This window comes from Cupressus sempervirens, chromosome 9 (assembly GCF_028749045.1).
Source record: "Cupressus sempervirens isolate cs-2001-9-10 chromosome 9, ASM2874904v1, whole genome shotgun sequence".
NCBI classification, from domain to species: domain Eukaryota; kingdom Viridiplantae; phylum Streptophyta; class Pinopsida; order Cupressales; family Cupressaceae; genus Cupressus; species Cupressus sempervirens.
In genome coordinates this window covers 805,913,915-805,939,443 of record NC_143126.1, presented here as the reverse complement: position 1 = coordinate 805,939,443, position 25,529 = coordinate 805,913,915, and the positions used below count along the sequence as shown (strand labels likewise).

General features: G+C 36.3%; 1 protein-coding gene and 1 long non-coding RNA gene across 3 annotated transcripts in view; one reads left to right on the top strand and one right to left on the bottom strand.

Moving 5' to 3' along the window:
* The first annotated feature begins 349 nt into the window (after positions 1–349).
* On the top strand, positions 350–6,493 carry LOC149541152 (uncharacterized). The gene is made up of 2 exons (XR_016356071.1): positions 350–746; positions 5,989–6,493. It is a non-coding gene; the product is annotated as an uncharacterized LOC149541152 (long non-coding RNA).
* Positions 6,494–17,948: 11,455 nt separating this feature from the next.
* LOC149541151 (cysteine synthase-like) overlaps positions 17,949–25,529 on the bottom strand; it is a 120,085-nt gene continuing 112,504 nt past the window's right edge. For both annotated transcript variants that reach the window (XM_089802142.1, XM_089802143.1), the window contains exons 6-7: positions 18,641–18,834; positions 17,949–18,540 (exon numbers count right to left, since the gene is read on the bottom strand). In XM_089802142.1, the coding sequence (XP_089658268.1) occupies positions 18,415–18,540; positions 18,641–18,834 (320 nt within the window). In that variant the 3' untranslated portion in view covers positions 17,949–18,414. The remainder of the gene's footprint in view (positions 18,541–18,640; positions 18,835–25,529) is intronic.

Sequence of the window (25,529 nt, the reverse complement as noted above, 5' to 3'; positions counted from 1 at the left end):
TAACAAAATTAATAACTAAAATTTCCTAAATATTTTATATCGTTCCATGATTTTTGTCTTTTTTAATCCTCATGTAAAACAAAAAAAATTAATTTTTTTTCATGGTTTTTGACTACATTATTATGGGTAACATATTAAGGCTAGATATCATTTTGATTTTTTAAATATAATTCAATGTTTAATAAATTAATAACTAAGTCTTTTGTAATATTTCATATTTTTGTCTTCGAGAATTGCAATTAGCAAGACTTGATCCCTGGGACAAATTATTTTCTTAATAAATTTAATTTTGGTCTGCATTGCGAAAGATTTTAGTGAATTTTTTCAAAGGTTTCTGGCTTACAATCTGGCTACAATCTGCTTTCAGGAACTGGCATCAGCTACCCGGTGGTGAGGTGGAGGAGAGTCTCTCTCCTCCACGTGGTTTGATACTCAACCCCTCTTCTTTCTTGCTTTCATTTCTTTCCATTTTACGGTTTAAGTTTCCTTTGTTTTGCTTGTGCATAATCTCTGTCTTATATTTATGGACGTCGTCCCACATGATGGCGCCCTCCCCAACACCCCTAATATCAGTTCGCCCGCCATTCAACCCATTAATAGTTCTTCCTCTACCTCTGCGGATGTCGTTTCATCTACTCAAACCCTTAAAAAGTCCTTTGCTGAGACAGTTGCTCCTGCCTCTAATGGCATCTCCCCAGTGGCTCGCTTTGTTAAAGCTTTTGGAAGCAAGGAACCAGTCGGAGATGGTAAGGCCTCTATCTCTGCCTCGACTAATTCTTTTCTTTCACCAAACAGTGAGATGCTAAAAGAAATTTCTTTAGAAAAAGATAGGTTAGCAAACACTACGATCTTTTTTGCTTGCATTGATGTGGATAAATGCCCTCCTCGAAAATTCTTAGACAATTGGTTTAACAGCCTCTGGAATATCAAAATCAGTTTAAAATTTTCTTTTTGCAGACAGATTCAAAGGGGTTTTTTCATTATTTTCTTCCAAAATCATGAGTCTTAGTTAGAGGCCCTAAATCGCCATTACTAGATGGTAGGTAAAACCTCTTTCAAGGATCTTCCCTGGTCTCAGGAAGCAATTGAAGATGAAATATTAGCCCTATCATGCCCTAGAAGGTTAATTTTGCGAAGTGTTCCTTCCTTTCTCTGGAAATTTTTACCCCAGCTGCTTGAGGAATTTGGCAAGATCATCAGGATTGATGAAACTACCCGATTGGTACCTAATCTTGATGCTAGGGTCTTAATCTCCATCAAACCAGGGATTAACATTCCAGTGGATCTTAACGTTAATATCAATGGTCAGTTCTTTGTTTTCCCTATCGAAATTCTAGGGGGCTTGAATGCCTGCTTCCTTTGTAAACGTGAGGCCCATCAAAGAAAAGATTGTCCTATTATTTCTAACCGCAAGAACCCTAATACCACTTCTGAGAATCTCACTTTTGAGAAACCAAATCCTAGCCCTATATCTACTAATACCCCTCTATCGATTACCCAAACTGTCAACCCAAATTCTAGGATCAAATCATTTTCTTCTCCTATGCCCTTTGTTCCTCATCCTAAGAACCCTAACCCTACTCCTCTCTCCACTCCAAGCGTCTCACAACAATTTGTCAACCCTTTCTCTGATTCAAAATTTACTAGCAAATCGACTCCAAATTGTCCTATATTTGCCTCTAACGAAGTTGGTCCCAATAATCCCGCTTGTCCTGATGATTTCCAGATTGTTGCAAATCGAAAGAATAAAAGACGAAAAAATGCCCAACAATTGGCTTTAGATCAAATCTGATCAAGAAGGGCCAAAAATAATCCTATTGAAATCATTCAACCCAGTCCTATATTACTATTGGACAACACTCCACATGTTGATAAAGAAAAACCTGACGATGCTATGGTAGACACTCAAAACTGTTTACCTCCAAACCCAAGGTTGTCTTGCTCTAATCTTTGTGCTCCAAACAATGATAGCACTAAGGATCTTTCTACAAAAAATTCCTTCTCTGCTTTGAATGAAATCAAGGATAGTTCTACGATAGAGGTCATCTATGCCAATCCTCTATTTAACAATAATCACCCTTCTTCTGGCATGGATCTTTCCATGGGCTTGGATTGTGAGGGAAACAGTGATGATGAGGTTGGGAATATGAAATTTCTCCCCTCCAAGAAGATAGGTAGACCTCTTGGGTCAAAGAACAAAAAAAAGAATGGAGACAATGATGGTCTCTCTACTAGAACCAATAAACCTAGTTCCTCATGAAGATGTTATCTTGGAATGTGAGAGGCCTTGAGTCTCCAGATCACAAGTTTATTGTTAAGAGATTTGTTAATATGCATAATAATATTGATTTCTTGATGCTGCAAGAAATTAAAACTGTTGGTTTTTCTCTTGATGTTGCTCTTGATGTTGCTCTTGATTGCATTTGGAAGGATGCTGCTAAGATTTTCTCCAACCATCCTAAAGGAAAAGGAGGAGTTGCTCTTCTTCTACATCCTAAATGGGCTAATCATATACATAACTCGGGTATTTCTCCATGTAATAGAGTGGTTTGGGTTGTTATTAAAGACTGTGATGTTTCCTTCAGTATCTGTTCATTATATGCCTCCAATAATTATCGAGAATGATCTCAACTTTGGGATTGGATGTCTAACCTGCCTAACATCCCTTGAATTATTGGAGGGGATTTCAATATGATTGAGTCGGATCTTGATAAGTCTGGAGGTTTTCCTTTTGAATGGAAAGGATCAGAAAAGAATAGTTGGGATAGATTCAAAAAACTTCTTAATCTTTTTTATCCCTTCTATGATCAACCTTGTGACAACTCTGTTCTTAAATACACTTGGTGCAATTTCCAACAGGGTGCCAATCAGGTTTATTCTAGGCTGGACAGGTTTCACGCCAACCTTGATTCTTTCTCATTCTTTTCTTCTGCTTCCTTTCCTGCTATTGATGTCCATCCCACCACACTATCCGATCACTCCCCAATTTCTGCCACCATCAACTTTAGAAATGCTATCCCTCTTTGTGCCCCTCATTCTAAGAAGTTTATTCTTAATACCTCCTTGCTTGTTGATTCCAATGTTTTGATTGCTATCAAAATGGTGAGAACTTTTAATCTGAACAATAAAAATATTTCACATATAGTTAGATGGAATAGTAATATTGAATCTTGGCAAAAGGTCTTCCAGACTTTCGGTCAAAAAAAAGCCAAATATTTTAGAAGAATTGAAAATAATTTAACTGAATATCTTCTATCATTGAAAGCCAATATTCAAGCCAAGCCTTCATCTTTGATTCTGGAAAAGAAAGTTTCTCTTGCTAGAAATAAACTTAGAAAACACCAACAAGATAAAATTAAAGGAGCTTATATCAGATCCAAAAACCAATGGTTACAATTTGGGTATAAATGATCTAAAATTTTATTTAACTTTCTAAAACAAAAACATGTGAAGGAAAGAGTTGATAGGGTTGTTGTTGAGGATAGAGAACTTCTGTCTCTTCCTGACATCATCAATGCCTTTCACAATTTCTACTCTAATCTCTTTTCTTCTGAAGACTCCCCCACTTCTGTTGATATCAGGGATCGTTGTATGAGCCTTATTCCTAATAAATTTCTGAGGAGGATTTTATCCAGCTTCAAAATATTGTCTCCCCTCAGGAAATTGCTGATGCTATCCATAAGCTTAAGGATGATAAAGCTTCAGGTCCTAACGGGCTCCCTGCTGAATTTTATAAAGCTAATATTGATTGGATTACGCATGATCTTTATAATGTCTACTCTGAGGCATTTGAGAATGGTTCTTTGGGATCCTCTATTAATACTGGTATTATTAAATTCATACCCAAGTCTGGTGACAAAGCCCTTATCAAGAATTGGCGGCCTATCACTATGCTTAATGTTTCATACAAGATTCTTGCTAAAGTCCTTGCCACCAGACTTGAAAAAGTTCTTCCCAAATTTATCTACCCTACTGAAACTGGGTTCATTAAGGGCAAATACATTTTAGAAAACTTAATCACTAGTTGGGAAACTATGGAATGAGCTAAGACTTCTAATCAAAATAGTGCTATGTTGCTTGTTGATTTTGAAAAAGCTTATGACAAAATTGAGTGGGATTTCATTGTTAAAATGCTTAGAGCTTTTGGTTTTCCTCCTATTTTCTATAGTTGTGTTAAAAAAATTCTTGCCGATGCCACTGCTCTTATTGAAGTTAATGGTAATCTTTCACAGCCTCTTAGTCTTTCTCGCTCTATTAGACAAGGTTGCCCCCTTGCTCCTGCCCTATTTTTCATAGCTTCTGATGCTCTTTTTTACCTTCTCCGTGATGATTTCCTCTCTCCTAGAGTTCATGGAGTTACCCTCCCTGATAATTTTGAACTTTTAAACATTCAATTTGCCAATGGTACCTCCCTTTTTTTGGAGCTCTCTCAGCATAATATCCATTGCCTTAACCAAAAGTTTGAAATTTTTGGGAAAGCCTCTGGAGCTCGTGTTTCAAGTCCTAAATCTATCATGCTTGGCTAGAAAGAGTCTCCTCCTGATTGGTTGAATCAATTTTCCTACTCTTGGCGTGGACCTCACAAGATTGTTAGATACCTTGGTATCCCTTTTTGTGTTGCTCCCTCTCTCAAGGATATGTGGGAGTGGGTTAAGAATAAGATTATGAACAAATTAAATAGTTGGAATCATAGAACTCTTTCTCTTGTAGAAAGGGTTCAAGTGTGTCAAAAAATCTTATCTTCTTATAGTATATATTACTCATCCACTTGGATGTTTAGTAACTACCAAATCCTTGAAATTGAAAAGGCCATTCGTAATTTCCTTTGGTCAGATGGTAAAGGAAAAAGAAAAGCTCACATGGTGAAATGGAAATGGTGTCATCTGGATTAAAAAGTTGGTGGTCTCAGTTTGAAAGATCTGAGATTACAAGGAATCTCTCTTGCTTCCAAATGGATCTTCCAAGCTCTTGAGGGTAATGAGCCTTGGAAGGTTCTTATCAGAAATAATATTCAATGTGGTGTTCCAAAAAAAGCCAAATCTTGGAAAGGTCTTCCTTTATGTGACTTGGTGGCTAGCCGCTTTGTTGTTGTTGTTCAAGGGACCTGGGTCTTTAGATCCATTAGGAAGGCTTGGGAGTTGGTCAGAGGTTTCATTGACAATTCCAGCTTTGACTACCAGTATACTATTCATGGAGAGTGTTCTATCTGGTGGAACCTTACTAATTTTGACAAACCTCTTGCTCTCATTAAAGGATGCTCTGCTAGATCCTGGAACTCCAAGGACATTAAATGCATTATGGACATCATGGAACATAATACTCTCATTAGCTAGTATAGTCTATCCAGAATCTGACCTTCCTAATTCCTAAATCAAAACTTATAATTTAATTAAGAATGCCTATTTTTCTTTAAATCTGCCTAGGAGTACTGATGTGGACTCCCATCATTATTTATCTTTTAGATGGAGGGATGGATCTCTGCTTACCAAAGTTAAAGCCAAAGATATTTATAAGTTTCTTAACTTTGACACTGTTGTGACTGAACATATTAACAAGATTTGGTACTGTAATCTCAATTCTATTGAGTGGCAAAAATCCTTTGACATTTTATGGAAATCCCCTATTCCCCCTAAAGTTAAATGTTTTAAATGGCAGCTCCTTCTTAACAAGCTTCCTGTTAGAAATCATCTTACTAGATTCGATACTTGTTCCATTTGTAGAGTCCCTAAAACTATGAGGCATATTTTTTTTTATTGTAATTTTGCTAAAGAAGTCTGGTTAATGTTCGACATTTATATTACTAAACATGTTTATACTTTTGAGATTGTTACTGGTTTTATACAAGGATTAAGAAAAGATGCTAACCTTTTATGGCACATTCTTTCATCTCTCATTCTTTGGTACATTTGAAAATTTAGAAATGAAGCCAAATTTCAAGGCATTGATAGAAGTCTTACTAGGTTTTACAGAAAACTCACCCGTTTTAAGATTGCTTCGCAGATTTGCTGCATAATGAACCTAGAATGTGAAAAGTTGTTGAGGTTTTTTAAGGATGGACAGGCTTCTATGTTCGTATATGAAATGAACCACGGATTTAAATGGGCCAGTATCATAGAAGAAAAAAGTGTGTTTGACAAAGCTCTTGATAACCTGATTAAAGAAATTAAAAACAATGGTACTCCTCCAAATGAGAAACTTGGCATGTATGCTCAGATTTTGGAAAGGAAGAAGGTTGTCTGGATGGAAGGTCCACAAGGCTAGATGACATGGTTAGAAAATTGGGATGATATTCTCACTTAGCTATTTTGAGAGCCTCCTCTCTTTTTGTACTTTCGTTCTTTATATTATGTGATTGTTGATTCTTTGGTTTGACCTCTTGGGCTTGCTGGTTGCCCTTGGGTCTCTATTGTTTTTTTGTTACTCTTTGAACTCTCGATGATTAATATAAAAAGACTTGATCCTTGGTGGGCTCTTTGTGAGCCGTTCAACTTCACTAGTAGACCAAGGGCCCATTGATGTTTTTAATTTTTTTAATTTAAAATATCTACTATATGATTTTAAAATATAGGAATGAGAGAATCATATGCTGGAAAGTTCTGCCATATAAGAAACTCTAAACATAATACTTAGAAAAATATGATCACAATCAAATCACTATGTGATGAGAATTATAGAATCAACAAGTGATGATAAATAATTTTCTAAATATTTTCACTAACCAATCAAGAGGTCTTGGCTACAAGGATAACTTTAAGAAACCCCCCTTCAAAAAAAAATATAAAATCTTGGTGATTCTAGCATTACTTTATGGGGAAAAATAATAATTTCTATTAGTGATTTTATTTCAAACTAGGAAAAAATTCAATTTCATTGGCAGTTTTTTTTTTTTTCCCATCATATGAAAATTCTGTAAAACTCTGACGAATCTTTAATTATTGAAGATACTTGTCATTAAAAGTAAGAACAACTAGATACCATATTTTTATATCACCTAAAACATGGTAACCCATTTTAATAACCATTAGATATATGATCCTAAATCAAGAGTATAAATCATATTTCGGGCCAATATGTTAAAGGACAACAAGTTTTAGAGAAAGTCTCTAGAATAATGACAACTAGATTAAAATAATAAAAACTTACTTGGAAAGTCTCTGGAATAAAGACACGTGTAGAGTATATGTACTTAACATATAACCCAACTTAAAGTCTTACCACATATTGGTGAATGTGACCATCGAATAAGACAAGCCTCAGAAATTGTAGGTGAAAATATTTAATTTACCATCTAGAATGATTAGGTTCAATTGGCGACATCATCGCCAAAATAAATATAATTTTTTATCATTATTGGAGATTGGTCTGAGAATGGGACCCAATTTCAATAAAGTGTGGGTGGCATGGCCACGCCAAAAGTGCAAATTTTTTTGCCAAATTTAGGGTCCCTTATGTGTGAAATTTTCCATTTAGCAAATATTCACCACTAAAGTTATCCTTGCTTAGCTATGACTTCCACTAATAATTGCTCTTTTATGGAACTCACCACATTAAGTTGCATTTCTCACAAGAGGGAGAACCAATTCATAAAAAGACCTTGCCACTATTTGGCCCCCATGAGGTTGACAGATAATAAATAGCACCATCCACATTGAGCCACGAGTCATGAGAATTATGCCTAGTACAACCACTACAAGGATCATTCAATACCCTTAAAAAGTAGTCCTAATGAGGAGGAGGTCGTGACATGTATTCAACAGTAGAAGCATTAACCTACTATTTAAGAAGAATTTAGAAATGTATAAATTCCAAATACTTGGTTTTCAATATTAATCTAACGAAACTTTGAATACTAATTTAGCATCCCCTTCAAAGGTGTGTTGTTTGGGAAAAAGTCAAAAGTGGAAAGTCCTACCATCAAATTTATACATGAAGCTTATAACTTAGATGGAGCTTCTAAAGAGAATATAGGTACTTCGAGACTAGCTGTGTGTTAAGATATCATAATGGACTATTACAAAGGCATTATTCGGGGGTTGGCTATGTGTTAAGAGATCATAATGGACATATTAGAAAGGCATCATTCTCCAAACTACCTAATGTAGTAGAAGCAAGGGCTTTGCGAGGATTGAAATTATAAATTAGCATGGATATATCAAAGTTATATATTGAGGGGGATTCCCAAATCATCACCTTGGCCTTAATCTCAAAGAAGGCTATAAATTGGGATCTCCAATATGTGTAGGGGGAAGTTTGGAGGTACCTTTTTTGATTTCAAGCTTGTAAGACAAACCATTGTTTTAGAGAAGCAAATCGGCTTGCCAATTTAGGTGTCAATTTTGACCATGGTACTAGGTAGAGTTGTGAATGAAGATAATTTAATTAGGACATTAAAGGAGCAATCCCTCTCGAATAGATTGTCAGAAGATTTTGGGTTGCGACAAATAGTAGTGATGAGAGCCTTTTGTGCCCATGGGTCGCTTCAGAGATAGTTCTGACCGGTGGTCTAAGATGTTTCATCAACTACATGTCTGTGCAAGATGTTTCAATGTGGCTCATAAAGGTGGAGTTATTAATTGCCATGGTGTTCTCTTAGTATTTTGTGTTGGCTAGGAGATAGTCTTTTTTCGTTTGGATCTTTACTATTAGATGGAACTTCTGCCACAGGAATTTCTTTGGCAGTTGTCCTTGAGCGCAATCTAGATTTATGGAAGATTCTCCGCTTGAACTCTTAAATATCAACGCAACAACCACCAAACAAGTAATTTAGTTGCATATGTGTTTCTATCATGGTTAGGGGGAGACCGATCTCCCCCTACCTAAAAGACACGTCTCGGAGACTCTTCACATCTCTGGCAACCTCAAAAAGGGTTGAAGACTTCATGACAAAGTCTCGAAAAGTCTCCTAGTGTCCTAATCCAAAAATTGAGTTCTCCTCAAAGTCCCCTGATAAAAATAAATGTAAAATATAATATTAAATTATTTTATGTATTTTAGCTCTCATTTTAATATTTTTTAATGCAAAAATTAAGACCAATGACAATTTAAATGATTTCTTGGAGAGAATGATAGCTAAAGGCTTTGAGATGAATGATCACAACCTTGTGGAGTAGATGATAGTACCATCAACATACTAGTACTAGATAGATTTCTAGTTTTTGTTTACTATATTAAGTTTGTTCATTTTTGTTTTCATATGAACAATTTAACATCAAACTAAAGTTTGTTGCACTTAAAATTTGAACATGTAATGATAATCTCAGCGATTATCAATCTAATATGACCATGATCATATGTTGGAAAACAAGTATGACTATGAGATATAGTAATGTGATTATTTGAGTTTTGAAATGTTTGACTCTATATTAATGTGACATTACTATTATTATTTACTTTAGTCTTTTAATTTTACAATATTACTATTTAGTATTTAGTATTTAGTATTAGACTCTTTACACTATTTAAAAAAATTGTGGTCTCCAAGTGCTTGTACAAGTAACGAATACCTTCAAGTCTCCCCGTCTCTTGGTGACCTTGGTTTCCACAATCCATAATATTATTTTTTTGCTTTTGGATTCAGAGTGTGTATATCCTTTTTGAGCCAATGTTTCGGGTCACACTTGGTGAACCTATATAATTTTTCATCTCCTTACTATTCTCTTGCCTTGATGATGATGATGATGGTTCACAGAGTGTGACTCATAACATTGGCTCAAGATGGATATACACAATCTAAATCCAGAAGAAAAAAATGAAGTAATTTAGCTAATTATTTTGGAGCTTAAACAGGGGGATAATTTGATACTTAGTTGTCTAGACATCATTGTTTTCTCTGTAGTTGGTCCCTCAGCTTATAAGTAGCAATTCATAGGATCTTGGCTGATGATGGAGTGCTAGAGTCCTCCAGGCTATTAGGCATTGGTGGACTTTAGTGGCCCTGTTTAGTTATAAATTTGGTACTCTTTTTTTATGATGTTTTGTCCAACAACATTAACTGGGTGCCTTATGTTATATACAATACTGGTCCATAGTCTTTTGGTTTGGGTTACTTGGTGTTTTGAAACATCACGGTTTCAAATTATCCCAATGAGAACAAGATACATCTAGGGGTAGCTACTTCCCATTTTCAACATACCCTTTCCAACACCGAGCCAACTATAAGGCTAGACCCTTCTTCTACTTTAGGCTCTGCAAAACCTAAGCAAGTGGACCTCAAATTCACTTATATGGCACCAATGCTGAAACATACACCTAAATCTAACAAAGCAGATTAAACCCTTATATCTTTTGTACTTATGCAAATATCCCAGACATGAAATAGCTAATAACATGGCCTAAGAAATCGATACGTTAAGTGAGGGCATCCTTTCAACTCTTAAATGGAAAGTGAAATGGATGATTAAAATGTTGATTTTAGCAAAACCTCAAATATGCAGCAGTAAGAACAAGTTGAACCTATAGTTGATCAATGCCTTATACATTGGGCAATTCCACGAATTACACACATACATCTATGATACCGTTGACATATTCCATACATCAAGATATCAAATCTATCTTATCACTTTGTGAATCAGACATCGATATTCATAAAGACCTCATTCTCATGAAATATCCTTCTCAAATAACTAGCAACCCTGTCAAATACATCAAGCATTTACTTGACCCTTTGTTCCAACAACAAAATATATCAAACATATAACTTTAAGGGGATGCAAATGAGTTTCAGTTCTTTGTCCCTAAATGACATAAGATTGCAAATTACAAAGATGGAGATGAGAATCAGAATGAAACTAAGGATATTCTTTCTTATTGTATTCATTTCTTTGAAACTATACATTCAGACGCATGTAAAACAATTCATAAAACCACTAAACAAATTAGAACTGACTATAGTAGCTTAACTACTATTGTTCATACAAGAGAAATATGCTAAAGAATGTGGTATCATAGTAGTGAAAACACATCAAAACTAGAACCCATGATCTCATAGTGAAAACTGCCAACCTAGTATCACAGTAATGAGAAATTTTTCTCTAGAACTGGAACCCTTGGTCTCACAAATCTAAGAAAACTCAAGATTGGAACCCCCACAATGAATCAGAAAGAGAAAGATATAGAAAAGGAATGAAATCCCAAATCTGATCTGAAAGTGACATGTGTCCACTTGAATCCTCATTCCTTGCTATTGTAAACCATCTCTCATCTTTCTACCGATGAAATTTGATATGGTTTTCATCATTATTCTATAACAAACCCAAAATATATATTCCTCAATAACCCTTGTGTTACCAAAATATCTGAAATGTATCATGAAATGTTGATAATACCTTGATTCAACTAATTTAGATATGACAAAATTTGTCCATAACTGTATTTTTACTACCTCCTATGTTCATTCAGTTCACCATTTCACTAGAAATCAAATATGAACTGCCCCAACTGAATGAAACTAAAAATTGGGTACCTAAGATAAATCCTCGCATAACTTGAACCAATGGCCTCCTGTCGACAATAAACTCCAAAAACAGAAAGTTTGTTCTCTCCCAATTCTAGCGATATATAATACTGCTATACTTGCTTACCGAAATTGCCCAAAATCCCATTTTGAAAATCCAGCTCCTATCATGGGTTCATGTCTGCATCTTAGGAAATAACTAATTTTAACCTAAAGTGAAGACTTTAGATTTAAATCACCCAGTTTATTTAAAAACTTTATACATGTGAATTTTTGGAGGAAAGAATAAAAAAATGATTTTTTGAATTTTGAAAATTTTCACCAAAATTTCCATTCGGGTCAACAAGCTTTGACTTTCCTGTGACACATGTCACATTTTGATTCGCTGGAGTCTACTTCATCATCTAACACCCACCTAGGTGCCATGTGTCATTTTTTCATTGGTCCTCTATTCTGCCATGTGGTGGTCACCATGTCACTATCTCAGTTAGCACAATGCCACATCATTGCAACATAGCAACATCGTGATGTGGCACCCTAGTCCACATTAGCATCCAATCAGTATCGCCATGTCACTATCCTATGACTGCGCCATGTCACTCTGCCACATCATAGGTCACTATGTCGCATGACACCTTAGCATGGTGCTACATCATCGTGACATAGCAACGTTGCAACACATGTCACCTTCTACCACGTTAGCACCTTGGAAAGCGTGCCACATCTGGGAACCTCTGCCATGTGTCACATCTCAATTTGTCCATTTGTCGCTTTGTGATTTGCCCAGAAATCCACATCATTGTGCCACATTGCTACAACCATGTTAGCATCCTTCTTGTTCAAAATTTCATTATGGTCTCTCAATCGGCAAAGTGGGCCCACACGAGCTTTGTAGTGGCTTTAAAAATCATCTCTTAAGACACTTAAACAATGTTGTGCAAGTTTATTTAAAAAATTAAAAGGTGCTTGTGCCTAGTGAATGTGGGATATTTCACTTCCAACTAATTTCCTTCTTTCTTTGAAAATTTTCTCTCTGGCTCTTTATACATGATAGGAGGGATAAGCGACTTTCTTGCCATACATTCTGGAGGAGAAGCTTATAGTTCATGATCACGTTTCTCCTTAACATCACACAAACCATGCTTCCATTTATCATCACCGTGGCAAGGCATAGGTATTCCCAAAGCCTTGAAATCATGGTCAATAATGTACTTTAAGATAGCCATATCCACTTGTTTTGTCATGTGTTGTAATGCAATTGCCCACGCAAAAAGGGACCAGCTGGAGAACAACTAGGTTTTGTAAACATTTCACTCATTATTGCCAAATAACTTTGCAGAATCCTTCAATGTTGTGCCATGTCATGAGCTTTGCATCTTTCTGGTCGTGGAGCTCTCTTCACACACCTATTCTACATCCCATAATAGCTGGTTCATTCGAAGACCTTAACTCATTTAGAGAAAATTAGCGCACATAAATTTGCAGCAAGAGTGATTTCTTCATCAGTCGATTGCTTTGTTCCTTCGACTAGAAAAATCTTGTGCTGGAGTTTTTTTTTTTAGTTACTTAGCTCTAAATGTCTCCTTTGACTTGGATAGCCTCCTTACGTACTGACTGGTCATCCTTCAGATGCCTTCCATCCTCTGCGTATATGTCACCCTGCCTGTTGTAACAAAGGCCACTGCATTTTGGTAGCATCTTTGTGAGGACTTAGGTAGGAGCTGCACCCTTCAAGAGCCTATAATGCAAGTTGCTCCTTTCAAAGTTTCTCATGTACTCCTCCCAAGAAAAAGCAATGGATGTGATTTTATGTGTTCCACTGAGCTTTGTGGGTGGATTGAGAAAAAAGTTTAAAACATTGCCATGCACCACCGATGCTTTTCACCACATATGCATACCCAACCATGATACTCTACTTCAAACTGGCATCCCATTAGTGATATTGCTTTTCATGTGACTGCACTTGATCTGCCTATCAATGCTTTCCACATTCTGTCCACATCACAACACGACATCTCTTAAGCTATTTTCGAATCATTTCCACAACATTGTTGAATAGGAGATTTGATGGCAAATGCTATTTCTTTTTACAATCTCCATAGTATTCTTTGCTTGTTCCCTTGAGAGGAATCTTTGTGCTGACAATGCTCACAAAAACTCCAATCTTATCTTGTGTCTGGTTTCTCTTATAATCATTCCCATTGATCTGCTTTGTTACAGTCCTTGTGATTACATCTCCTCCCTATTCAAACAAAAGTGTAATCTGGTTTGCAAATCGAAATACATTAATACCCTTCCCTCGTACATTGCAACCATGTCCGGATGCAAATATTTTTATGATCCTTAGACAAAGACTGTATTCCTATGCAGGGCTATGACAATCACCACTAGGATCATCAAATTTAGCTTGGCGAAGCAACTGATGAATGCAAACTATTTGCTCAGATGAAAGATATTTCACAGACATCTCGAGAGTAAAGTCTAGACCCATCTCACTCAATTGCAACAACTAAAAGACACTTCAAATGCAATTTAGAAATCTCTTGAAGATTAGATAGGAATTCCTTATTTATTTCACATCTTCTTATCTCTAATGCTGAGATGTCCACTCGGGATAATTATAATTGTTCAAATTATCCTAATCACCTACGTTGAACATTTTTTTAATCCTATTGACTTGTTTATCTAATGAATTTAACCAGGCCCCAAAAGTGGGTTCGGCTAATTTATTTTTTCAAATTCAAGCATCTAACATCTCAAATAGATCAAACAAACATATGATATTGACTGAAAACAATTTGCATTATTGATTTAACTTTTAGAACTCATTTTCACTCTTTTTGCAACTTATCAATTTTGTGTTGAGAGGTCCTCTGACTGGCTTTAAAAACTAACCCACACCACAACGAGCTCTGAACTTGATGCAAGAGCATCTTGCACGAAATTTTTTTTTTTTTAAATAAAAAAATTTCTGGACGAGAGAAGGTGACAAAAATTAGAGGAAAAAAATAATGAAAATAAAAATAAGAAAAGGAAAAAAAGAGAAAAAGGGAATTTCTATTTTCGAGGTGCATAAGTGATATAAATAGAAAAATAAATAAAAATGGTTGTCATTCCATTTATCAAGGTGTGTAGGTAGAATTCTAGAAGTTTGTGGTCATTTTATTAAATCATGCATTTAATATTTGTTGGGCCACATGGTGGTGTTTAGTTTTATTTGGATGGGAATTAAATATTTGTTGCAAGGTAGTTGCATTTACCTTTTATCCCACATTGGTTGTGTTGGTAACATCTTGGGTGGTAAGTGCCTATTTAAGCAAGGCATATGAGCATTTCTAATCCAGCTTGAAGGTGTGATCTCTTCTTAGTAGAAGCTTGGAGAGGAGGAAGTAGAGGAGTGAGTTTTCCTGAGTTTGTGGATAAAGCACCGAATGTGAGGCAGTTTACAGCAGGATTGTGGTGCAGTTGCGAATTTCTGAGAAGAGCTAGTGGTTGCGGTTTAAAAACAAGGAGGTTGTTTGGTGGCTTGCTAGCACAAGCTGAGATCTTGGAGGTTTCTACTAGAGTGTGGATCTAAACTAGCTAGTGTATGGGTTGGATCTTGAGGGATCTTGCAGAACTGTTATTGTAATTGTTTTGTATTTGGTCATAATTAGGAAAGCTTTACAACGCGACACATTGCATGTAACAGTTATTTTATGAATAAAGAGTTGTGATGTGATATCAGATCTTGCATTGTTATTGTATTTCCGTTGTGTGGTTATTTGTTGGGGGCTAGGACATCTCCTTTGAGGATTCTCCTACCTTGCATTGCTGTTAAAAATCAAACACGCTAATTCTTTGTTGAACAATCTTGTACCTTGCCAAATCTTGTCTCATGACAGATTCTCAATCAAAAGATATTGACCGTCAAAGTTGTTTTCTCAGAACTCCCTGCAAGAAAACATGTCAAAAAAGCATAAAATGCATTTGATTTTGGCTTTGGAAACAAGTCAAACTGTAGATGGAGGCATGAAAACTGGTACATTAGTTCACTGTCACGAGGAGAATATAAATTTGGGATTTGGACTCATGACGAATAACTGAGCAAATTTGACAAGTGGTCAAAGTGGGCTACTGAGATTTGCAGGACTGAAAACACTGGTAGAAAAGTCAAATGGAATGGACTTGAAAAAGTGTGTAGACAAATTCATCAAGATTTGTAAACTGACACACTTGAAAAAATTTCATAATAGAATGCAACGGTAAAATACATTTGATCTCACCTATCACAGATTCAAAGTTATGACATCCCAAACAGGGGATCTAACAACTCTGCACTTCTTGACACCAGTAAAAATTCTTAAATTGCAATTGGAATCACATTCAAAAACTGATCAAACAAATTCATCATAAGCTCAAAATTGAAACATAACAAGTTTCTGACCTCTAGAATGCAATGCAAAAGAAATTTTCTCATTTCAGTCAGCTGAGTCAAAGTTATAAAGGGTCAAAAAGGGCATCCTAGAATTCTGAACAATTTGCATCAACATGACAACAATAAACAACCGACTTTGAGAGATTCAAAATCTAGTCAAAACATATCGAGATGACTTGAAATCTGAAACATAGGTTCGCTAGTATGGATACTAAACGCTCCCAAAGCGGCGAGTCATGAAACATTACTGGGTAAAAGATATTCAAATGCCAACTAGGCCTCCTTTCATTGTTTGACACTACAGCAAAAATGCAAATTTGAACATTGCTCAAAAAGAAACTTCATGGAATGACTCAGAATGACAATTTATCTTCATGGGACAAGTAGACATACTGAATGCAAGGTGTTAGAAACATTAAACACCTCTTAGGCCTCCAAAGGACAATCAAGTACACATGTATTAAAAAACGCTTATAAAGCTTGGTTTTTAGAATGGTACTCAAAATCAGGGCTTCAATTTTGAGTCCCAACACTTAGGAGGGTTGTTTGGCCTCAAAGTTGCATTTTGGGGTAGCAATTTTAGATGATTTGCAACCTTTCCTTAGCCTCAAAGTTGCATTTTGGGGTAGCAATTTTAGATGATTTGCAACCTTTCATACAAAGATTTGGTTTTTATCAAACTACTGACATTGTCCACACAAAATTTTAAGAGGAAAAAGGCAACAAATTGGTAAAGGGAAGAATTAAGAAAAAAGATCACTAGAAGTTATCCATGTTCAGTACTTTCAAATATTGGAGAGAGTACCTAATCTTATGCCCGCACCATGCGATTGGGTGTACGAATCAGTTAATTGAGATTAACTTTTTCAAAATAAAATTAATAATCATTTATAGCTCTAAAAACATATCTATATTCATTTGTAGATCTGAACGTTAATGAAGTGAGCCGCTTCTCCTCTACTGTCACCGCTCACAGATTCCTCACTATCGGCAATGCTTGTCGTATTCAAACTACTTTCTCAGTGAAGTTATGACAAAAATGGTATAACATTAGATGAAAATTTTGAACCAGTGTCAGCCAAGTTCTAGAGGCACCAATTGTTTGCAAATAGAAAAAGGCAAAACGGTAAGGAAATACGGCTTACTTTTCCTGCAATAGACGGAAATTGAAGGCATAAAATCCGAAAGAGCGGAAAAGAGGAGAAAAGACAATAGAAGACAATTCAAAGAGCTGGAAATTTATTTCGTCATGGGACCATGGAAGCCTTTTTTATGATTCATATGAGCTTGTACTGATCTTTCATCAGCTAGATCGAGGATTGGCTTTTCACCATCCCCCCTCCACGCCACTTCCAGATCACCACAGTTCATGGATATCGTCCCATACTCAAAAGACGGAGAGGGTTTCATGCAAATCTGTTTCTTCGTTAGAGTGCCCAAGACAGGTCAGATTTGAAAAGATTTCAACTGTGACAGTGTAGGGATTCGAATGAAAAACTTCACTAGGAGAATCCATTGGACAGCTCAAACGATTCGGTTAGAGCCCTGACATTTACTTGCCTTTTATGCAGCAGTTTCGGTCATGATCGATTAAAGTCTGCTAAACAAACAATTCGAGCGTAAGCGTTTGATCAGCAGAATCAATTCAAGCAAGCTAGGGCCATTAGAAGGATGCACGCGCTCTCTACATGACTGCACTTGAGATCACCCCACAATAAAAGCATGTGAAGCTTCCAAGCAAAAAATAGGAACCACAGGAAACTTCCAGACAAACTCAGAAGATTTTTGTTATTTTTGAATTCGAAAATAATAAAACTCCAGCTAAATTGGAAATAGCCAATAGAAAAAAAGGAATTAATGCTATTAATATATTTTTTTTATAAAACAGTTTTAAATTTTAAAACTTTGGAAATAGCCAATAGAAAAAAAGGAATTAATGCTTTAATATATTTTAAAAATAAAACAGTTAAAAATTTTAAAACTTCACTAATTTTTTGCTAGGCAATTAATTAGAATTAGACATGAAAACATTAGTTCTTTGCTTATATAAACGAGTAACAATAGGTCCTTGACCTATTATCAGAAAAGAAAATGATTTTTATTGACATTTTCCAATATAGTATGTTGAACTTAATCTGTATGTTGTAGGTATATATGGAATGAAATAATGAAAGACCAGTTTTCGCGTTTTACTTATCCTTGCCTGGTGCTTGCCGTTTTGCATTCAGATATTTCAAATTTATTTTGTTGCGTCCTGACTCCTTATGACATGACCACCAGCATTTGAAAAGGAATTCAAAATATAAAGGAATAGCAGTCAAATTCATTCTGAAATCTGAAACTAGGAAGTTAAACTAATTTGACAGGTACACATTCTTCCATATGGAGGAAGATTGTAAAGGATCCTCGCCACTTTTCACAGATTTCACAATATCAAGAGATATTCTTTATCATATATTTTCAATCAAAATCAGAGGAAGAAAACATTCATTCAACTGCTGTCAATACCAAAAGGACCAAGAGAACTGAGGATCATTTTTGTTCAGAAGCTCATATTAATGCATTCTTCTCTTAAGGAAGAAAACATATCCGTGCTTAAGTACCTTTCTGCAGCACTTGCTAATACTGTCACTATCAATTTTCCTTTGTTCTCCAGTCGTTGTCCAACCTGAAAGCACCGAAACTAAATTTTTCAGTCATTTCATGGAGAATTCACAAAGAGATGCGATTTAACTAGTGTTATGTGATTGTGGGTGTTCTATAATTACCTCCAATGCAGCTGCATATGCTGCACCTGATGAAATGCCTACAAGCAATCCTTCCTCTCTGGCAATCTTCCTTGCATATGTCATTGCTTTGTCTGACGAAACTGTAATAATCTCATCAATCACAGCCATCTCCAAATTGTCTGGTATAAATCCAGGTGAAATCCCTTGTATTTTGTGGCTTCCTTTTTGCCCACCTGATATGACATGCACTAAGTGTTTGTAAAAAGATTTAACAGGAAGCCTCGCAGAAATACCAAACACAAGAGTTTAACGAGAAATTAAGAATTTTTCTGATTTTTTTCTGGATTAGATTGTCTAAATTCTTTTTCATCAACATTTTAAACAACACTCTGTAATATGATTTATCATTGGAATGGGAAGAGATCCAAGGAGGTTATGATGAATTACAGAGTGTGATTCGAGACATTGATGAACGAAATTTACAGGAACTAATCCAGAAGAAAATAACATGGATAGTGGAAATCTGATAGCATTAAGAAATTAAGAGGTGTGCATGTTATTTCCAACTAAACAGTGCAACAATAAATCTGCACTCGCATTAATAGATGTGTAGTTATCTGTTTCTTTGTTTATGAAATTTTGTTTATTAATCGTGTGTACTACGTAGGTTGTGTTGACAGTGCTAATCTATAAGGGAAAAAAATAGTACCCAGCACCTGAATCCAGAAGCTCTCAAACTCATCTTACAAAATGCTAATTTTATCTGAAAATGCACAAGCCAGCCATTTCTAAAGGAAAACAGTTATTAAACAAAGCAATATTGAGCTCCAGAACATGATCACTATTTATTCTCCATATACTTAGATTAACCCTTTTAGTGGAGGACAGGTCATTGATTTCCTTGTGAGGATAGAACTATTTTATTCAACTATTCCACCACCAAATCCAATCTGTACTACAAGGACATGACTTTTGAGGGAGTGGGACTAAAACAGTTCCTTGAAATCCAGCCTCACACAGTGCTGTATATTTGATTCCCTGCATAAATGCTTAGATGTGCATGTTGCATGTGTTTTTAAGTCACTTGTATATGCAGAATTGTATAAATCCAGATTCAAGTGCACTTTTACGGTTTTTAAGTTACTTTGATTGTCATGGTGTGTGACAATCATCTCAATGGTGTAAATGAGCAATTATTTCTGTGTAAATGAAAGGATTTCACCTTGGTCCATGTTTCTTGCCCCAGCAGGAATGTGTCGAGATGAAAACTAAATCAGCAAAAATAGAAAACTGCAGATAAAAAAAATACACTGAATGCACTTAACAGGATTCAGGAATACTAAGAACATTTTGTATACCAAAATATGTGACAAGAACTTGAGGCCAAATTGGGTCTATTAATCACCCATCCTCACAGTAGCATGTGGAAGCCCAGAGTGATTTTCTATATAAAAGAAAGATACAGAACAGTTAAACATGTTTCAATCTAATTTGAAATCCTATGAAAGCCTGCACTGTGGAACAATGTAAGAAAAGATTTGAATTCAGAACACTCAGAGGGACAATAAGCTGTCCCAGAATTATCAAACTAACTAAAATGCTCAAAAAATATAGGGACCATACTTAATAATATGTAAGCACAGAATGCAGAAGAAAGAGAAACTAGGTGATATCTTGTATGCTTTGGACGTTGGCACTAATTTTATTTTAATTTAGATGCTTGGCCAGGCTTTGTATGTGGTGGTCATTCTCCTCTTCCTTGTTACAAACAAATTCTCCTCTTCCTTGTTACAAACAAAACAGGGAAATTCAACTGAAAGTTTCATACACTAATATAAATCAGACAGGATGATAAAAACTTGCATTACAACAAATTTTATATTCTTAGAAGGTCAAATAAACTTTTAAACCTTACTATGGAAACTGTCCAGTTTCCTTAAAAAGCTTTCATTCTATACATTCTTATGCAGTGTAATAATCTCAAAGATATGCAATACCAGTTTAAATTAATTAATAAACCACAGCAAGATCTAATGCAAAATATGATATTCAACATACATGTCATTACTTCCAACGTCCAACATAAACTGAAATGTCCACAATCAATTTCAACCATGTTCAAGCAACTAGTTTGAACATAAAACTTGCATCAATCAAACTTCACAAATTCCATAAAACTTAGCAAAATAGGATCACAAACTATGAATTAGTCAACATCGAAACTATTACCTTGAACACAATGGAAGGCCTCTGTTTCACGTTTCAACAGACGAAATGTGTTTTTTGTCATGGACAGCCATTTCCAAGGGATAATTACTGTTTTGAACCGTTGCAGTTAAAGTTTGAAAACAAAAACCACATTTTTTCCACCATTAACTGAACTTTGAAGAGTCCGAAAATATCAATCATCAATAAAGCATGATCTACAGTTGACATGAACATAATTTTTATGCATGCTAGAAGGTGCACTTAACCATGACATAATTTGTTTTTCATAATAATATCTATTGGATTTACTTCAATACTTTTTGAATATTGTGAGGCATTTTATAGAAATTCTTTTAACATAAAAGAATGAAATTCATATTTCAAAATATTTTATATTTTGTTATATGCTAAAATTAAAGTAGAGATATATGTTTTATTTTTTAATATATAATACTAATTATTTAATTTAATTACATGTGTGTGCGCACATAACTATGTATATATGTATGTACACACTAATGTTCCAAGTCTCGTCGCGACTCATGCGGATAGCTCAAGTCGACTAGCTGAGGCAGCATGGGTGTGTCAAAATGACCTTGATTGTTGTTGGTAAAATCCATATTGTAGCCGACGGGTAGAGTTGTATCCGAAAGGTCGCATGACGGTTGAGTCACCCCTACCGGAAAGTATATGTACATCGTCCGAATGGACTATTGGATCATCATTATCATTGTAAGCATTGTTTACATATTGCTTATATGAATAAAGTATCCTGTTCTGCATTACATTCTAATACCTTAATGCGATAAGTATCCGTTTACCCTGTACAATAAACATTTGGCACCGTTAGCAGTCGAACCTAGTATACAAGAGGTGTTATGAAGATTAATGTCGAATTTGCTATAGGAATAAAATAAAAGACAAGGATGATATACACACAACACGGGAAGCATTAATTTTAACACAACAGGCGGAGTGCAAACAAAAGTTTCAGCAACTTACCAATGGACACCGAGCGGCTGAAGGAGCACTGACGGAGGGAATGCATTCACCTAGTAGACCGAGGAGTGTCGGGGACTTGCTCGAAGAAACGCGCTAGAGATTGAATTTGGTAGAAGAGACAAGGGAGGAGTTTCTAAACTTGTATACACCAAGGTTAAAGAATCCAAACAGAAGGTAAGGAACCCGCATGGCTCGAAGTGCCGAAGGAGCACAAGCATGGGGTGAACTCTTTGTTCCCGATACACCTGCCAAATGGGTACGTGTAGAGAATTGAACAACTTCACTTGAAGATCTCTTTACACCAAACAACATAGTTGTCCATAGTATGGTTGTCCGAAGTAGTGCAGTTGTGCAAAACAATGTGAGTACTCATAACAATGTAGGTACCTAGAACAACACAAGTACAGAACAACACGGGTACGCAACAAGTACCACAGATTCTGAAGAAATTAATGATGGCAGGACCTAAGGAAAAATTACTGAAATTTAATGGTGATGGGAAGGCCGATTTAGTTAGACACTGTAAAACATGCGATATGATTTAGATGACGAACGGTGTAACGAACCAGGATGACTGGGTCCGATAGTTTCCGGCAACCCTATGGGGTGTAGCAATTGATTGGTTTTCAAATACCGATCCACAAAAATTAACTACATGGCCAAAAGTTGGGAAGGAATTCATAGCATAATTCCGACAACTAAGGGATAATAACAAAATAGTAGCCAAAACAGGGGAAGAACGAAAAAATCCGTGAATATACAAAAAGGCTGAAGGAGCTGGTGTGGAAAATGGAAAGCCAACCGACTTATGGGTTAAAGAAAAGGTGGTTTGTTGAAGGGCTACGACCAACATTGAACAAAAAGATGAAAATTGTACCTCCAACATCAAACATAGATGCATATAATCAGGCAATGGATCTAAAGAGTGAGCAGAAAATGAGCAAAAAGAAGAAAAACAAATTGTCGGACACAAACAATTCATCTTCGAAAAGTAGCAACAGCAATGAAGAGTCAAGTAAGAAGGTTCGAGAATTGCAAAAGGACATGTTACGGATGATGGAGTTCAAAATCTGAAAAGGAATCCCGACTCAGTGAAAAGAGGGGAACTGTGGTGTACAGATTGTAAGGAGGGCCACACAAAGGGCTCCTGTCTAAAAAAACAATTTTGTAATATCTGCCAAATTGCAAGACATTCCACAAAGGAATGCCCGTTCAATATGAAGACGAAGGGACACTAACAAGTATTGCTAACACAAGAAGTGTCCACCTCAGGAGCAGGAATGAACATGAACAACGAAGCAACCTCAGGAGGGTACCGTAACAATAACTTGTGTGGACGAGGCGGTAACAATAATAATAATAACAATAATGGGGGCCAAAGTCGGATACAATATGACTCGAGTAGACGGCCGATGATACAATGTCATGTGTGTAACCTTTGGGGACACTTTGCTAGAGACTGTACTGTTGATGCGAGTTTTGTATCACTTACATAACATATTAGGATTTGAATATTCGATATAGGATATCAAACATACAACTCCTCTCTTGAAAAGTTACTGCTCATGGGATATGAGAATAACTCCAATGTTCCTTACTCTTGTGGATACTCACTCAGTTTTATCGATGTGATTTGCTAGTAATCACGTAGGCAGCCTTACGCTATTCATTCAAGGATGACTTGGGCTTTGGTGGAGTGATGGTGATGGTGGCTCGGTTTGTGAAATGTGCGGAGGTAGATAATGTTGATGGTAGTGATGATGGAGGATGTGTCTTCCAATGGTGATGTTGATGGGAAAGCGATGGTCGTGGAAGGTGAATGGATGTGTTCTAATGCTTGACCTACTCCTAACTTCTCTCTCTAAGCTTCAGCTACTCACTATTCTAGTCCTACTCCTATGAATGGAAGGTTAGCAAATGGACGGGGATCGAATCTAATGAGAGCTTACCAGTGGCCTCACTTCCACAAGTGCAATGATTCAAAGGAATAATAAACTAGCTTACCCCACAAAGCTTCCCAACCAGTTGCTAGGATGCTAGTGGCCTAGTATTGATCCCTATCAAACATTTACCAATGCTACCATACAACTATCCATCTACTTCACTCCTACTTAGCAACTTGAAATGAAACCAACTTAAAACAACTTGAAAGAAATCTAACTAAGTGGAAGTAGAAAACATGCAATAACACCCAATGTTCTTAATCAACATGCAAATCGCAACAATGAAAAAGAGAGCAATTTTGGTATTATCTTCGCAACAATTTCTCCGACCACTTTACAAATGAGAGCAAATGGCCTTTTATAGGGGCCGGAAATACAACGGACGGTGGAGATCAAAACAAGATCAACAATCCAAATTGGATCCTCAAAACCCTAATTAAGGTTGCCAACCCATCGGCCAATGAGAAGCCGCCACCTCATCAATGGAACAATGAAAAAAGTGCAAAAAGTGGCAACCAATGAGAAAGCACCGAAATGGTGGCCAATCAGAAATAGACACTTGTCCTATTCTAGAAGAAAGGGAAATTGCCACTTGGGCTTACATCAAATGATCTTCTAATATAAATCTTCCCTTTTCTTTCATCTTCTTAGCTAAGGCAATGAACTTAGCTAGCCTTTCGTTAACTTCTTTCATAGAAGGACAAGGTGTGTGCTTCGCCTTGAGTTCCGCTAACTTCGCCACGCCACTTGTTGCTTGTAGTATCCTTTTGTGATCCTTCTCATATTCTTTCTCAAATCCAATAAAAGCATTGAGAGAGAAAAGGGTGCCCAAATGCTTCTTCTTGATAGCAACCTTCCCCAACTCATCCAACCTCGATCCAAAAGCTGTTTCATTGACATCCTCTTCTCTGATGTCTTCAAAATAAAGGGCTGCTTCGTTGTAGCTCATCATGGTCGTAATGGAAGTGTCGATGCCTAGGCCGTGATGTGCAACTGCCTTTTGTATATCCTTTTATGGTACCGCCATTGGTATTGGTTATTCGCCTCATTTTCAAGAAGGGAGTTTTGGGCATCATATCCTCTTTGTCTTTCTTAGTGTTTGCCCGCTTGGGATTCTTACTTGCACTACCATCCTCCATGCTCGTCACCCTATTACGGGATGGTAGAGTGGTGGACCAGAAGGCAAGAAGAACTAAGTGGAGCAATCCTTAGACTAGAACGAAAGATGGATGTCAGCTTAAGGACCCCTTGCAACTCTAGATGATGAAAATTCACCTTAACCTATAGCCAAGGGGGATTGTCCTTCCTTTAGTCTGTCCTTCATCCATATCATATCCACTGTAGCGATATTGGTGTCGATTATTCTCTTCATTTTCGAGAAGGAAGTTTTGGGCATCCTATCCTCTTTGTCTTTCTTAGTGTTCGCCCGCTTGGGATTCTTACTTGCACTACCATCCTCCATGCTCGTCGCCCTATTACAGAATGGTAGAGTGGTGGACCAAAAGGCAAGAAAAACCAAGGGGAGCAATCCTTAGACTAGAACGAAAGATGGATGTCAGCTTAAGCACCCCTTGCAACTCTAGATGATGAAAATTCACCTTAACCAATAATCTTACAGCGACTTTTTGAAACTTAGGATATGACTTCAAGAATTTCAAATCCCTTTGCAAATCAGAAATTTATCATGCAATTCACCTCCAAATAAAATTACCCAACCTAGGACAAAAATCGCAGCCTCTTGAAAAAAATCAGAATTTTATCTTCCACAAATTTCG